Source organism: Cyrtonyx montezumae, unplaced genomic scaffold, assembly GCF_038088225.1.
Source record: "Cyrtonyx montezumae isolate F1298 unplaced genomic scaffold, pur_monq_1.0 scaffold_1, whole genome shotgun sequence".
Classification (NCBI taxonomy): Eukaryota; Metazoa; Chordata; class Aves; order Galliformes; family Odontophoridae; genus Cyrtonyx; species Cyrtonyx montezumae.
Genome location: NW_027071825.1, coordinates 4,144,722 through 4,160,556, shown reverse-complemented (window position 1 = coordinate 4,160,556; position 15,835 = coordinate 4,144,722). Strand labels below are relative to the sequence as shown.

Genomic DNA, 15,835 nt, shown 5'->3' with positions numbered 1-15,835 from the left:
TGTCTTCCAGCTGCAAACAGCTGGATGAAACCTTCAGATGCCCAGACCAAGGCAGGCTTGGAGCAGAGCTGCAGGTCTCTGCTTGCACGATGGATCTAGTCCCTCCCCCTCCTTGTTGAAAAACCTCATAACCAAAAATCATCGAGCAGAAGTTCAACAGCTTCAGCAGCTGCAGGCTGCCAAGCGTTCTTGCTGAGTGAGGCTGTTTGGGCACACGGAAAGAGGCTGAACCTGGGGCTTGCGTAAACCTTTCTTACCTGGAACAAAAGATCTGCTTCCACGGCAGTCAGGTGCACGCATGAATGGGGTGAAAACACGTCCGACCAGTCCCCGTGCAAAAAAAGACAGGTTTGACTGGAAGGGCTGCTTGTGCAGAAAGGGCCTGCCAGCATCAAAGGCAGATGTGCTGGATGCTGCACGGCACGATTAGCATCTGCTCGAGCAGAGCCCAGTTTTACAGCACTGAAGGCCACAACTGGCAGCCAGCCTCAGGCTCCAGCAATGCACCTGGTTTGCATAAATGCATCAGAGTCTTTCTAGCCATCCAGTTCCCCAGGAGAGCTGCAGCATCAAAATCCCAGTGCTGCTTGCACCAGCCAGCTGCAGCCCTGTGGCTGCTCATCACCCATGTTAAGGACCTAACACTGCAAGGTGCACACACGGATGCTCAGGGTTTGCCCACAGAAGTGGTTGCCTTCAGATCCTACTGCTGATATGATTTGGTTTTGTTTTCCATTTTACCCATTCCTCTTTCACTTCCTTCCTGCCCCACAGGAAGCGATGGCAATAAATATGCCCCATCATCTGATCAGAGATGGCAGTTCCCGGTGCTGCAGGACAAACTCTGTATGGTCCATGGATAGGAAAGGGGTAAGTTGCCTCCCAAGCTGCCCAGTGCTCCCCTAAACTTTCCTGTCCTCCATCTGCCGTTTTCATACACCCATCACCACCAAAGCTCCTAGTTTACATTTAGGACAGGTGGAGATTAAGTTTTTCCACCTGTAATAAAACAGTGCTACTAATTACAATAATAACATCAAGTGCTAGCTGTGCTCTGCCTGCTTAATTTCCACCTGCTATTTATTTTCAGTTTGATGTGGTATTTGCTTCCTGTCATGCATTCTTGCAAATTATTTCAGCACCACCTTATCTTGCAAATGTGGTTCACTCAAGGAGCGGCCGAAACGTGGCTCTGACCAAGGGTGTCACCGAGGAGGAGTTCATATTCTTCTCAGCTCCTGTAGGAGGGGAAAAAAAGTTGAAATTTCTCTCTTCCCCTTCTGCCTACATCTTTGCAACCCACTGAGCTGCAAGGATTTTCATCCATCTGCAAAGCATCTCCTTTTCATGGAGAGGTGCTGGTACAGCTGTAAGCCCTACCAGGATGCTCAGGCCAGGTTGAGAGGACTGCAAGCGTTTTTGTTTATTGATCTTTCTTTTAAGCCTGGAATATCTCTGAAGAGTAAGGGATGCAATCAATAAAAAGAGATCTGCTCAGAGTCTGGGCGTCACCATGAGCAGCTCAGTGCAAACCCATGCTTGCATCCACCACATCATCCCTAGTGAGGAGCTGGCAGGTCCTTCTCATCCATCTACAGTGTCCTTGGGGCCCTAGGTACCAAGTCCCAAAGGGTGATCCCATTTCCCTGGCAGGGCAGCAGGGGCTCAGCCTAAAAGCAGGACACAACAAGGCACATGGGGCTGTTTAGTTGTGTTATGAGCTTTTATTTAAAAAGCACATTTATACAGCAATAATTTCGCAGATACAAACTTTCATTTTGTATTCTACAAAAGTCTTTGAATATTCTTCTCTTTACAAAATGGAACATTACAAAAATACAGACAATTTAATATGATTTTTTTATACAAATGTCTCTAATTGTAGTTATTTTCATTAAAATATTACTACCACAGAACTACAATATTTTAGTCGACTATAAAAAAATTAATTCAATGCTTTTTTAAGCAGCAAAATGTAAATAACACAGGTCAGGACACAGTTTATAGTCATAGTGGATATATCTAAAATTGTTTCAGAAATAATATTTTACATAGTTAATTTTTAAGGTTTTATACATTATTTATATAATATTTATATATAAAAAAATCATAGCTTGCTGTAGTTGAAATGATAGGACGGATTCTGTACGAAGGATGTGCAAATGGCCATTCTGCATGCTTTGTGTGATCCCTTTGCAAACACGCTCTGTGAAAGGTCTGCAAGCCAAAAACTTGTGGTTTCTGGACAAAAAAAAAAAACCAACCAAACAAAAACACAAAAAAAAATCCCTACAAAATCACGGTGGGTAAAGGCACGGCTGGCTTCCCGCTGGTGTCACCAAGCAGAGCACTGGTGTGCCAATGGGAGAAGTAAGGGGGGGAGGGGGGGATGTACAAACAGACTGACACCCAGGCTGGGACGTGCCGCCCAGCAGCCCGTCCCAAAAGGGCAGAATTCAAGGTTCCCCAGGACTCAGCCCTGAGGTCGTAGTGCGAACAGATCTCCGGCCGAGCCACCGCTACCCAAACCATGAGCACGTCGAAAGCCTGCTGCCATTCAGAGCGGGGAGGACCAGGAAGCTGAGGATGTTCATTTCCATTCTAGGGCCATTTTTGTGGCTGCTGCATGCACCCGGTGGCTCAGGATGAAGCCTCGCCAGGAAGCGAGCGGGAAGGAAGAAATGTGAGTTTGTGTTCCCAGGGTGCATTTGTTCAGCCTTGTCTCGGGCCTGCTTGTGAAAGGTGCGTGGCGTGACCAGAGACCCTCCAGAGATCCTTGGCTGGGCAAGCTCCTTCTATGCTAAGTCACAGTATGGAAAGGAGGAGGCAGAAACAAACAAGCATCCAAAATTATAAAGGAAAAAAAAGCAACTCTTACAAAACAATCCCAGATCTTGACTCAGTGCTGTTCCTCATATGTAGTGCTATATAATTTGCGAGTTGTTTTTTTTTTCCCTTGCCTGCATTAGTAATCTTCATCATTAGAAATACTATATTAAAAAAAAACAAACCCTAAGATGGCCAGCTTTCCAAATCCCTTAAGTGTTCTTCACACTATGAACTATTTGGCGTTCACTATAACATGAACACTCAAACCAATTGCACATCCAGAACTCCAGCACCTCTTTGCTTGCTCGTCTTTTTTTGCTGGGTGTTTGTTTCTCACTGTTGCTTTTGACTTAGTTGACCACCAGAACTCCTTTCCTTTCCTCCAATGTTGTGAGTTGAAAAGACCACAGAGTAAGACTTTACCGGTCGGGCAAGAAAGTCTCTCCCTACATTCTACTGTCTGATGAGATTTGAGAGCAGCAGGTAGTTGCTGTCAGCAGTCATTTTTGCAAAAAAAATAAAATAAAATACAACACCAATCCGATTGCTCAAAGGCCTACACCATGTTGTGATGGTTATTGCGTTCGATGATGTCCACAGGTGAGAGGATCTCCTTCCGGATGGGGGGTGGAGGCAGGCAGGTTTTGGGCTTGGGTTTGAAGAGATCAGAGACGTAAAACACCTGTGGGAACAAGAGGGAGGGTAAGCTTAGCCCCACTGGGTGATGCTTTCTTCAACAGAACACAAACATATTTAGGTTCAAACACCTGTTGTGCTGTTGAATTCCTGCAGGTATCCCCAACAGCTGTGAAATCTCAACTGCCACAGCTACCACCTTTCCTTACAGGATGGAAAAAGGCTAAGACAGCACAAAACAATAAAAACATGAATCATAGAACTGTTTGGGGCGGAAGGGACCATCCTAAGGATCATCAAGTTCCAACCCCCCTGCCACAGGGCAGGGGCACCAACCTCCAGAAATGGATGGTGGATCCATTTCATTTATTGCTTCGTTGTCAGTAAGAGCAGTACCCCAACTTCCGTCAATGGGGTGAAAAGCCAGGAAACAGATACAGCTCACACTCACAAAAAACAAAAGTCCCCAGCAGGCCAGCCTGATTCATGCTGTTGTTTTAGGGTTGGGATCGGTATGAAACAACACATTCAGGCAGACACCAGGTAGGCCTGAAATGCCTTCAAATCCACGCTGTGCCAAAAGCTACATGCAGCAAGCTCACAGCAAGCAGTGGTCTCCTCTTAATCCTTTCCCCACCCCACAAAGAGAGGAGGAGCTGTTCCCAACAACTATTTCCTGAATATCCTGTGATGTCAGCCTTATCCTGGATGTGAAAAAGCCAGCACTTGGCAATTCTGGGAGGCAGCAACACAATAAGAAACAAAGTGCTGGGAGGAAACTTCCACATCCTCCTTTGGCAGCCACTGCACAAAGCTTATCAGCACCGTCACACCGAGGCACTTTCTCCTGTGCCAAACCCCAGCCCCACACCAAGAGGAAAAGGAGTCAGACAGTGCAGGTGCCCCAGAGGTGGTGAAAAGCAGTGAGGGCTGCTCTTCTTGTTAGCTGGTACCAAACTCCATACTTGCGTCATGCATCTGCCAGCCTAAATTTGCTGGCTCCATCTCTCAGGCATTGTCAAGCACCAGTAATTTAGAGCAAGGTGTGAGCAAGCGAAGATAAAAACCCGGGAAGATCATCACATAGTGCTGGGAAGTCATAGAAATGAACAACAAATTTTACTCCTCTCCCACAGTACTCAGATGCTACTTCTAAACAAGATAAATTAGGTGGAAAAAAAAACCCAAAAACCCACAGTGTTTAAATGAACAATATCAGATTGATGCCTCCAGGTTGGTAATACAGGGAAGGAACTGGGATGTTCCTCTCTGCCTTTCCACGTTTTCTAGCTACCCATAGCAACTCCAGTTGTCCTTGGAAACAACTTTTGCAAGTCCCTATCAGCACAGGCAGATAAGGAACTGAGCTGAATAGACACCAAACCTGCTATAAATGGCAATTCACTCCTACAGTCGCAACCGCAGGGTCAGGAAGCTGAACTGTTGTTGTTCAGCTTTTATTGCTTCGTGGAAATGCATGGAAGGAGCTGACAGGCAAAACAGCCCTTTTCTCAGGGACTTGTTGGTATCTGGCCGTATAACAGAGCTGACAAAGTTGCTTAGGGGGCATCCAAGTGGCACTGTCTGCGCCTCCAGCTCCATCAGAATCCAGCAGGATTTACATCGGATCACAAGCCTGGATTTGGCCTCTTGCTGCAGCATCTCAGTTTAAAGGCATCTTGAATTGCTCTGGCAATGGTTATCTGCTCAGCTGTTAATAAGCGTAAAACCCCTGCTCGGCCGGCTCGGTGTGTTTCTGGTGCCAGTTCGTTTGCGTGCCCACCTCAGAGAGCTGGATTCAATCAAAAAGATGTCCAATTTCTGCACCGACGTGGCCATGACAAATTGATTTATGGGAGGAGATGGCTCCGTGCAAGTAGCATATGGGGATGATGCTGAGTCTGGTCCTTGTTTTGGACAGGAGTGAGTTATGGGAGAGTGTCATCCTGCATTTTTCAGCTTTGGCTGTGCTGCTCGCTGCTTTTCAGAGTGTAATTCAGAGACTGGGTAAGAGTTTTCATTTCTTTTTAAACTGCATTTTGCTTCAACGTGGCTGGAGGTTATACAAATACTTACAGGAATTACAAAACACAATCTTTTGGGGTTAAAGCAGTGTTAAATCCTCCGAGTGTTTGAAACATTTTACACAAAAAAAGGACTAATAAACGTGTAAAGTTTTTCACTTGGATTAGTTCCATTTCCTGTAGAAGGTGCTCTCCACCCATAAAGAAAACTTGACGGCAGAAGACCAAGCATCTATTTTACCAAGCAATTCAAGATGTTATATTGCCACTTAACATTGCAAATTCCTTCTTGGTGTACTGAAGAAGTCCTTAATCACAGACAGAGAGGTTAAAACAACCACAAAAGCAAACCAGAGCAATATCAGGAGCTCGTCCTTCCAATGCCTGCTGTTTTCCCTCCATCAGAAGAGACAAACTACGCAGCACATAGCAGGCTGCCTACAGCACAAGCAGAAAAACTATTTCCATTTAAGCAATCCTCATCATATTTCACCCTGGAACCAAGTCCGAATGTTTCATCAGCTGGAAGTGCTTGACACTAATATCTTCTGCTTGTTATTTCAGGCACTGGAGGACCAACGCGCCTGCAGCAGCACAACCTGGATTTCAGTTCTTGCAGTCCTCAGAGGTAAAACCCACAATTGGTTTCTAGCAGAAATTATAGCCTGATAACTATGGTGTTTTAACAGCCATCATCAGATGTGCTCCTGAAGGCTTTGCTGTGGGAATGGAAGGAGCAGCTGATCCCTGCCTCCACTTCAGAGCATCCTCTGCACAAGCACCCAAACCCAGGACTGGGCAAGCACCCCTGGGGCACTGCTGTGATCTCCATCCACCCAGGGAGCCTGCAGCAAGGCTTTCCCAAATGCTGTCTCCAAAAAACACGGAAACAATCATCCTCTCCATGAGCAAGCTGGGAAAGGCTGTGCCAGCAGATCCATGTCCATCCATGAAGCTCCCAGGCAGCTGCTTCCGATGCCTCAGAACAGGAAAACCACCCGGCCCGCTGTGGCCTCCCCTTCCCTACACAGCCTCCATCTGTTGGGGGAAAAGGCCAGGTCTGCTGCTTGTCCCAGCCAGGAAGCAAGGGGACGCCTGCATTTAGCATCCGGAGAGCTGCTACCTTCCTGACACCATGACCTGGTCAGCCACTGCCCTATCCCCCAAACACTGCCCTTACCCCACTTCTCAACAGAGACCCACAGAGAGGTGATGACCCTCTGGAAACAACACCCAGTGATGAGCACTTGGTGTCTGCACCTACTCTGTGTGCTGGAGAAGAAAATATTCCCAGGATGTGTGCAAACACCCTGGTGATATTTCTATGGGAGATAAAGGAACTGCAATGCTGTTGCTAGCAGGCAGTAAGCAGCAGCACATCTCTCAGCTGACTGAATGGGACATTGGCACTGGGCAGTGGCAAAGCCTAACAATTGCTGATCAGCAGGTTAATATTGCTTCATAAAAACTTCCCAGCAATGCCACTTTTTGGCTTGGCTTTGAATTTTCATCTTTGAGTGGAAAGGATGCGGATAACTTCATACTTCTCCTCACAAAATAAAACTTTATCAAACTTAATTCCTTGCTTCCAGGTTTGATTTACTTTTACATCAGTTCAAGTAGTAATAATAATTGAAAAAATAAAAGAAAGCTATTGAAACTTTGGTTTGGGGAGTTGGTACAGAGATGTGAATGATCCCAGCCCCTTTGTTTCTGTGCAAGGCAGCAGCCCTGAAAGCAGCTGCCCCCCATCCCGTGCCCCTGCCCCAAGCATTCCCATCTGTCACTTCCAGTTACAGGGCCTGCAATCAGGACACTCCTCTGAAAGTAAATTGCATGAGAACAACCCAGGCTGCCATAGACAAGCAGAAACAGCTTTTGTTAAGTCTTCTCAAGAGCCTTTCTGTTGCGACAACAGCAAAACAAACCCCCAAACACAGGAGGAGGGCTCCCTGCATCCCCCAGGCTGAGCACACCACGTCCCTGCATCCCAGGTGCCATGCCAAGCCCTAGCAGGACGCTGCCTCCAGCATCCCCCAGGCTGGTGGCAACGTCACCACGGTCCTGCCAGGAATGCTGGTGACCCCTGGCAGCGTGACCCCCCTCCCATACAACTGTCCCTGCTGGAGCAGGACTTACCACGCAGTAAGCCACCAGGGCTCCCTGTGCAAAGCCTGCCAGCACGTCGGTGGGGTGATGCTTGTGGTCCGACACGCGGGAGAGGCCGGTGTAAAACGCCATCATGATGAGCGTGAATTGGAGCAGGGGACGGAGCAGGCGGGCGCCCTTCCACGTGAACCTGGCCTGCAGATAGAACTGTAGGGGAAGAGAGGACAAACAAAAAAGGTTGTGTTAACTTGAGGCTTCACCTAAAGCAGGGAGAGCACGGGGCAGCTTGTATTAAATATAATTTTACACCACCATTTACCTACTGAAGCAGAGTTAATGGAAAGATGATATAGGGGAAGCACTGCATTAGTGGATTTAGTGTGTTTGGCTGGTTTTTTTTTTTGGGGCTGGGGGGAGGGGGAAGAATACACACCAGGCTCATCAGGGAAAACGAAACATCATGTCCTTGGAACAGAGCAGATGCTCCAAATTACCCAAACTGTTGTTAGCCAATTAGCGTGGAAGAAAGCAGTACCAAAACAGCTTGATGCTGGCTAACAGGCATTATGATTCTGAGGAATATTTCTGCAAACTGGTCAGAGTCTGGGAACAGGGCCACATTCCCACAGCACACTCTGTGCCATGAAAACTGGTCCGTGCAATGCAGTGGGATGAGCTGTAGCTCTCAGGTCTCCACAGCACCCCACTCATCTGCAGCCTCCTGGGCTGAATACCCCTGCATCAGGCTGGCTGGCTGCTTTATGAAAGTTATTTCTGTGCTTGGGCCAAAGATAAGTCCACTTTAAAAGTCCCTAAAAAACAACATTTGCAGAGTACCATTTCTAAAGCTAGACAATATCCCACTGTTGCCACAGGTTAGGCTCAGGAATACTTCCAGGTCCAGGGTGCAGTGCAAAACTTGGCTTCCAATACATTATTGTAAAGATAAAATACTCAGCTACTTTTTGCTCATCAACTGTTACCCTTAGTTCTACCAGGGAGCTTTGAAACCTATTATTTTCTAATTCCCTTCTATGATTTGAAGACCTTACTTCAGGCTTTGTCCCATCAAACCCTTTAAGAAAGAGATTTGCTGCTTGATAATCTGACTTTTATCCTTTTGCACAGAATTCAAATAATATCCCAACAAGCTTGAACTAAGTAGGTTAAGTTATAGTTGAAAAAAAAAATCAAAGTATCAATTAAAAATTAGCAATGAAAAGCACTGGATAATACTGAGTTATTACATTTTCTTTAGAAACAATCACAGAACTGCCCAACCTCTGCCCCAGAGTCCTCTGGCTCCACTACCTCCTGCTCCAGGCACCGGCCAAATTGGTCAGAAACCCTTGGAGCAAAACTTGTTTGCACTGCAACATCCATTCCTCTATTTTCATGCCACTTGCACACCATCCCCACGGAGCGTTGTTGAAACCAGCCCAGGAGTTCAGAAGTTATCAGGATCTGCAGGCTGCCAGGAGGACAGGCAGATGCAGGTGGTGGGATCACCCAAGTCCTGTTTGCATAGGAAACTGCGCTAAAATGGTGCAAGGGTTTGTTTGTGTACTGATTCACTCCTTCCACAACACAACCTTGGGTTGTGCAACTTGTGCATATGCTTTAGCGTTTAAAAGATGTGCAAAGGCAGAGCAGCACTGTACTGCATCTGCATCTGGGGGCCACCAAAGCACCCAGTGCTAACTGACACTCACATTTCTCTGAAAAATCTGCTTTTGTGACCACAGCTGGAAGCTAAAGTCTGCTAGATTTGAGTGGGAGCAGGAGGCTGGATGGAGCCCTTCCCAGGACGGGTTGCAGAAGCAAGATCGCAGCCTGGCTCACCACCCCCCATAGCCCATTACTGAGCAGCAGGAGGCAGGAGCAACAGCCACGGGAGCAGCCTAAAGAAGGGGTGGATGAAGTGAAGTGAGGTCACTGCAGAACAAGAGTTATTTGGAGCTCCCTTCCACTGCCTGGCTTCTGGCAGGGGCTGAGTTACCACGGAACAGATGGCTTAAAGGACATCACTTTGCTCTTCTACTGCCAGGGGACTTCCAAGTGTTGGTGGGGACAACCCACAGCCACACACAACCCATTGGGGAGGAGCTGGCACAGGACACAGGCTGAGAACATCACCTCCAGCCTCGTGGGGCTTTCTGCCACCCAGACATCCCATCCTGTTCACACACTTCCCCACCACACGTCTGAATTCCATCAACCACATCCCTTAGTCACCCTAAAGCTTCCTTCTGGGAAGCTGCTGGTCTTGTTTCTGACCTGCAGTTACCTCCTACTCCAGTCACATCTGCACCCAGAGCGATGCGGGGCAAGAGCCCTCAAACTTCAACTCATGCCTATGTAACACCCAGCCCTGTCTGGACAAAGCCAGCAGAAAGAAGAGCAAAATCCACCTTTAAGCACCAGGTACAAGGAGAGAAGGGGCCAGGACCTCCCAGCACCAAATGGAAGAGCTGGTTGCTTCTCCCTGCCCTTCTGCAGGCTGCACAGCACCCTCCCACCCTATCGGGAATCACCATCAGTCCAGCAATGCAAGTCACACCTCAGCCCTGGCCCCTGACACAATTTTACTTTCCTCCCTTACTTAGGTCATTGCTAAGCTTGAGTCTAAGTCCAAAAGCACCATGGAGTTCCCTTCACACGTTCTCATCATCACGAGAGCAGTGGGGCCTTCTCTGTCCCCCAGCAGAGCCATGGTTGTCCAGACAAAAATCAGCACTGCCTGTAGTTTTCCTTGTAAGTCAGAAGGCCTCAGTGAAACCCACTCTGACCTGGAGGCTTCAGTCTCCCCCACCTATACTCAATATACAAGAACACTCATTTTCTCCAGAATCAGCCTCAGCAAGAGATGTAATTTAGTTTTTATACATCCACCAAGTGGGTGGTTGTGATTTCATCTCTCCTGTAAAAAAAAAAAAAAAAATATCTAGCATTAAGGTCTAAGGTGTTAGACAGGAGTGCAAAGCCCCAGTTGCCCCCCAAACACAGGCACATAAACCAATGGTGTGGGTCAGGTCAAGAGTGCTGCACATAGTGGGCTACAACAGACCTCCTTTCTCAGCCTGCTATCAATGCAAATTATGGGCTCACTCAGCCAAGGAGCAACAAAGCAAGGAAAATTAAGACAAAGATGATTACCCAAGCGTGATTTCCCCTCTAAAATTTTTATACAAAGAACTGATGTTGATTGGGAATTTTTGGTGACAAAGGCTGTAAGAAACAGTCCTGAAGTCTCAGCTTTTATAACCAACACTCAGGACCTCTGGCTGTGGGGCAAGCACTTTTTCATGGGACTTGTCCCCAGCCTAAAACCTTCCAGGAGTTGGCATCAATTCACATTTCCCTTTTGGGAACCCATGACTGAACTGATTGTGTAGGCTGGCCACATAGCTTGGTGCCAAAATAGGACACCTGCTGCTGTGCCAGGCCATGGGAACACCATGGCCACCCACTGCCCTACTGCTCCTGCCAGCCATGAGCATCCTTTGCTGGCCTAACACACTTCAGCAATGATGTACTCCACAGGAGTCATTTCTCTCCACAGTGGCATTTGGTAGCATCCTTGAGGTCTCCAGTTAGGTCCCACTTGTGTCAGCCCTGTATCCTACCAGAGCATCCAATATAGCATCCACCATAAACCTGTTTTGGAGCAGGGGATTATGCACACCCACGTATCACTGATGAGCATGTACACAGCACACCTCCAACAAAAACATCTTTCTGCCTGTGTGTGGACACCCCATTTTAAAAGCAGCTTGATTTCAAGCGTGGAGTGATGCAGTATCCTTCTATAGACCAGCTAAAGCTTTCTGAACCCACAAAGTCCATTAGGTGGGATGAAGGACTTAAAAACATCATCACGCAAAATAAGCTGCAAGAGCAATGCCAGGAAGTGACTTATCCTTGAAAAAATGAGGTATTGTTTAATACATTACTTGGATGCTGCACTTAGGACATAGCTGAACCTCTGCAGCACGCGCTCAGCCCCACAGATGCCCTCAAAGTGCCTTTGCCACCACCAGTGCCCCACTTTGCAAAGCTCCCAGCCAGTTCCCATAGCGCCAGCAACAACCTGCTGCCACACCAAAGCTCTGCCATCCATAACAGCCTGCCAAAAATCCACTCATTCACTGAGCTGGGCAAGACAGCAGGGTTTAGTTTGCATTAAAAGAAAATTCCCCCTAGGCTAATATAACCTTTATTATTATTATTATTATTATTGTTGGGCTCTCCAACATGACAGATTTTCTGCCTGAGCTGCAAAGCTTCTTTTTGCAATGGGATTTCTCTGGTGGTGGTCAAAGAGCGAGAGTGACAGCACAGGGTTCTACCAGGCAAGCCAAAGGGCTCATTTCCTCACCCCGATACATACTGCATAATGTTGTCTCATCTCAGGTTTCCCTTTTCTCCCTTAAATTTATGACTGAATATTGAGCGTGATTTTTCCCGATTTTTTTAAGGTGCAGCACAAGTGAACAGCTGGTCAGATGGAGCCTGCTACCCCAGTAAAATATCAAATAAAATCAGTCTTACAGGACCAGGAAACAAAACCCCTCCGTAGAGATGGATAAAGGGATCAGATGGGAAGAAGAGCACTTCCTAAACCTGTTGCAAAGTGGAAAGAAAATGAGGCAGCAGGCACTGCTGCAAAGCTACATTAGAAAGTCTTTTTCCACATGTCCCATGGGAATGCCAAAATCAAACCCTATGTCTGAGGGTGTCATCCAGATGCTTCTTGAGCTCTGGCAAGCTAAGTGCCACGACCACATCCCTGGAAAGCCCCAAACTGAACACAGAATTCAAAGTGAGGCCACACACCAGTGCAGTACAGAGTAGGACTCAAGCTGACTCACGTTCAGCTTGCAAGACCACCAAATCTCTTTCAGTAGGGATGCTCCTCAACCTCTCATTCCCCTAACTACACGTATAACCAAGGTTGCTTCTTCCCAGGTGCAGAATCTGGCACTTACTCCTCTTCAGTTTCACGCAGTTGGTGATTACGCAGCTCTCAAATTTGTCTAGATCTGCGTGCAAGGCCTCACTACCCTCGATGGAGTCAACAAACCCTCAATTTAGGATCATCAGCAAACTTGCTCAAAACCACTTCTAGTCCTACATCCAGGTCATTTATGAAAACATTTAAGAGAACAGACCCTAAAACAGAGCCGTGCTATGAACTGACCACCAGTCTGAAGTTACCCCATTTACTAGAACCAAAGACCTTTACTATAACCAACACAGGTAGGATCGTGGGGCTGAGCACTGCTGGGGAAGCCCACGTTTGTCCCCTACTCTGAAAGATGCTGCAGGGCACGATGCTGGGCAACAGATGAGGGATCAGGTTGGGCTTTCAAAAGGCCTAAATCTGAAATAATAAAAAAAGAATTTAAGTAATTTTAATAAGTATTTGCTTATCTGGGGAAGTAAATGCCACCAAGTTAATGCAGACTGGCAACTTGCTGTTTCCAGATGCCAGGCTTGAAAAGCCAACTTATCTGCCTGCCCACAGAACACTCAAAATAAATAATTGCCCCTCCTGAAGCAGTGCAAGGGACGATTTCCAAACTCAGCTCGGAAACTTTCGCAGATGCAAGGCGGGAGGGCTGAGCCTCCTGCAAAGCATCACCACATCAGCTCCAGCACCAGGGGATGCTCACCCACGTTGCCATCCCTGCACTTGCACTGGGTGTGCAAGTGGAGCTGAGGCTTTGGAGGGGTGCTCAGTGTGGAAGGAAGAGCTATTTTTGTGCAAGCAGTGATTTTTGTCGGGGGGGGGATGGGTGGGGAATAGCTGTGGCAAGGAGCTGGTTTCTGTTTTGTTTTTTGCATCGTCCTCCCCATGCTGGCTTCTGGTAAGGGGAATGCAGTGGGAGCAGGCCAGCTTCTCCCCCAGCCCATCACCTGGCTGTGCTTCAACCTCATTATTGTAAGTCGGCCGAGAGGAGGAAGCAGCTGAAACGTTTCCCAAAAAACCCAGTGTTTCAAGAGTGAGGGAAAAAAGTAGGGGGAACAAAGGAAGAATTTAATACACGCACCCCCCCCACACTCCCCCCTTGTTTAACTGCCTGGAAAGCTTAGTAATTAAATTAAAGAAACAGCTCCCAGCTCAGGGAGGGCAAATCCAGGGATTAAAAGCCAGGAGGGAGCAGTGGTAATTTATCTCTTCAAAAGAGAAAGTAAAGAGATGGGGGGAAGCACTGCTCAGAGATAAATAAGAGTTCATGTTTAATGTTTTTACAAGCATTTGGTTTTTTTACTTGCCAATCTGAGCTTATGGGAGATGGAGGGCACAGACCTTGAATGGAATCTGAATACTTCCTACTTACTATTATTTTTAAGCACATTTCACTATCCAAACCCACTCCCTCCAGCCCCAAAACCGTCATGTGGGGTCTTCTGTGGGGACTAGGGGGTGGTACAGGGATCATGCCTGCAGTAGTCCTGGCAGGAAGCACCTTGGCACACCACAGCAGCCCCAGCCCCACACAGGAAGGGCAGAGCCATTTGTCACCAACAAAGGGAAATACAGCCCAGCCCTCCATGCAGGATCTGGCCAGGCAGGCTGCTTCACCTGCTCTGCCATCCCCCAGAATCAGTCTCCATGCCTAACAGAGCTGCAATAGTGCATTCCCCCTGTGCAATAGTGCACAGCCAATGCAGTATTTTGGTACCCTCCAAATTGGTTCCCAATGGAAATCACAGTTTGGAGTGACCAAAAAAAGCTCAAGTCATCCTAAGGGTTGGTAGGACTCAGATTTAATTGCAGCCTTGGCTGCATTCAGAAGTTGCACAGCCCAAGCTGAGGGTCTCCATCCTAAGTAACATCACAGGGTCTAAGAGTGGGATTTCTCCACCACTGGCATTTTTGGCTCCTGTTTTCTTCTCTAATCCTCATCGCATCACTACTGCTATGAGTGAACACCTTGAGTGGGGAACCGGGGTTGAATCAACTCCATCTCAAATAAAGCTGAAGTCACTTACCACCAAATACAGCATGGTGTAGAGGGAGAAGGATGCGTGCCCAGAGAAAAAGGATTTCCTGAAAAACAAAGCAGGTGCTAAGAACCAGTCACCACAGTATTCTTATTTAATGTTATAACACTACACGTGATGTGATAACCTGCCCACTACTACTATGAAGGTGCCAAAGCAGAGGGAATCACAACCCCCCCCAATTTTTTTCAGTTATGAAAACCCTGTTATCTGCCCCAGCTCACTCCTTGGGCTGGAAATGAATGGACAGGCAGGATGTGCACATTGTTCGTCCCTTCCTGGTCTATTCATGGGACAGCACAGTTATTTCCAGGACAGCATGATAACTCATCGTCTCGCCTCAAATAACCAGGAAACTGTAAATAAATGAAAAGCAAGCACTTCCCCAGTTGCTTAAATGCTGCACTTTCCTAAAAAAATGTCACAATTTGGCATGTGGTGGGTTTGATGAAGAGTGTGAAAGGGAGGTGCTGGCAGCCCCTCTGGCATGAACCGTGCTGGGAGGAAAAGCTGTCCCTGCTCCTGCACGACAGACCGGATTGCTCACATGAACTCAGCCCTGATGGCGATTCTCACGTTGAGCAACCTCTCATGAAACAATGGTGTAGGAGTAAGAGAAAGGAAAAGGAATATTACTCAGCTGAACCCTGGGACTCCCAAGAGAGAGTCGCTGGCAGAAAGGAATTACAGCCTTCCCAGAGACAGCAGCAGCAAATACATCTACTGCTGGCAGAAAAACCCTGAATTAATATTAGCATGAGGCATTTTGGCATTGACAGCAAGAGAAGGGCCCTCACCTGGCTTCCTGGACCTTGCTGTCACTTCCCCTGCAGGTGTAGTTCTGGATGTAAACCCCCTTCGAGCAGTTGATGGTGGAGAAATCCAGGTCACAAACTTCTAGGAAATGTGGCCGCAAGCGCCCGACGGACACTTTGGCAATGTCTGTGAAGGACTGGCTGATGGCACAGCCAAAAACAAAGCAGCCCACTTGCTTGTAGAGAGCTGCCACGTAAGGGTTCTGGATAAAGGAGTGTGACTTCTCCTTCAGGTAGTGGATGCGGTAGAGCTCTCCTGTGATAATCTGTAGGGGACAAGCAACAGAGAGAGGCTGTGATTAGACAGAGGGAGAGATGCTTTCCAAAGCTGGCCAAGACAGCAAGGTGAAGACGTGCCAGACTGCAAACCAAGCCAGGAGAGACAAATGCATTCTTACAAGAGGCTGGTGA

At 47.5% G+C, this 15,835-nt stretch overlaps 1 protein-coding gene across 1 annotated transcript in view; it reads right to left on the bottom strand.

Annotated features, from left to right (window-relative positions):
- Positions 1-1,721: 1,721 nt before the first annotated feature.
- Positions 1,722-15,835, bottom strand: part of PLPP3 (phospholipid phosphatase 3) — a 42,417-nt gene continuing 28,303 nt past the window's right edge. Inside the window, exons 3-6 of the mRNA XM_065738397.1 lie at positions 15,407-15,690; positions 14,598-14,655; positions 7,629-7,805; positions 1,722-3,511 (exon numbers count right to left, since the gene is read on the bottom strand). Coding sequence (XP_065594469.1) covers positions 3,386-3,511; positions 7,629-7,805; positions 14,598-14,655; positions 15,407-15,690 — 645 coding nt within the window. The 3' untranslated portion in view covers positions 1,722-3,385. The remainder of the gene's footprint in view (positions 3,512-7,628; positions 7,806-14,597; positions 14,656-15,406; positions 15,691-15,835) is intronic.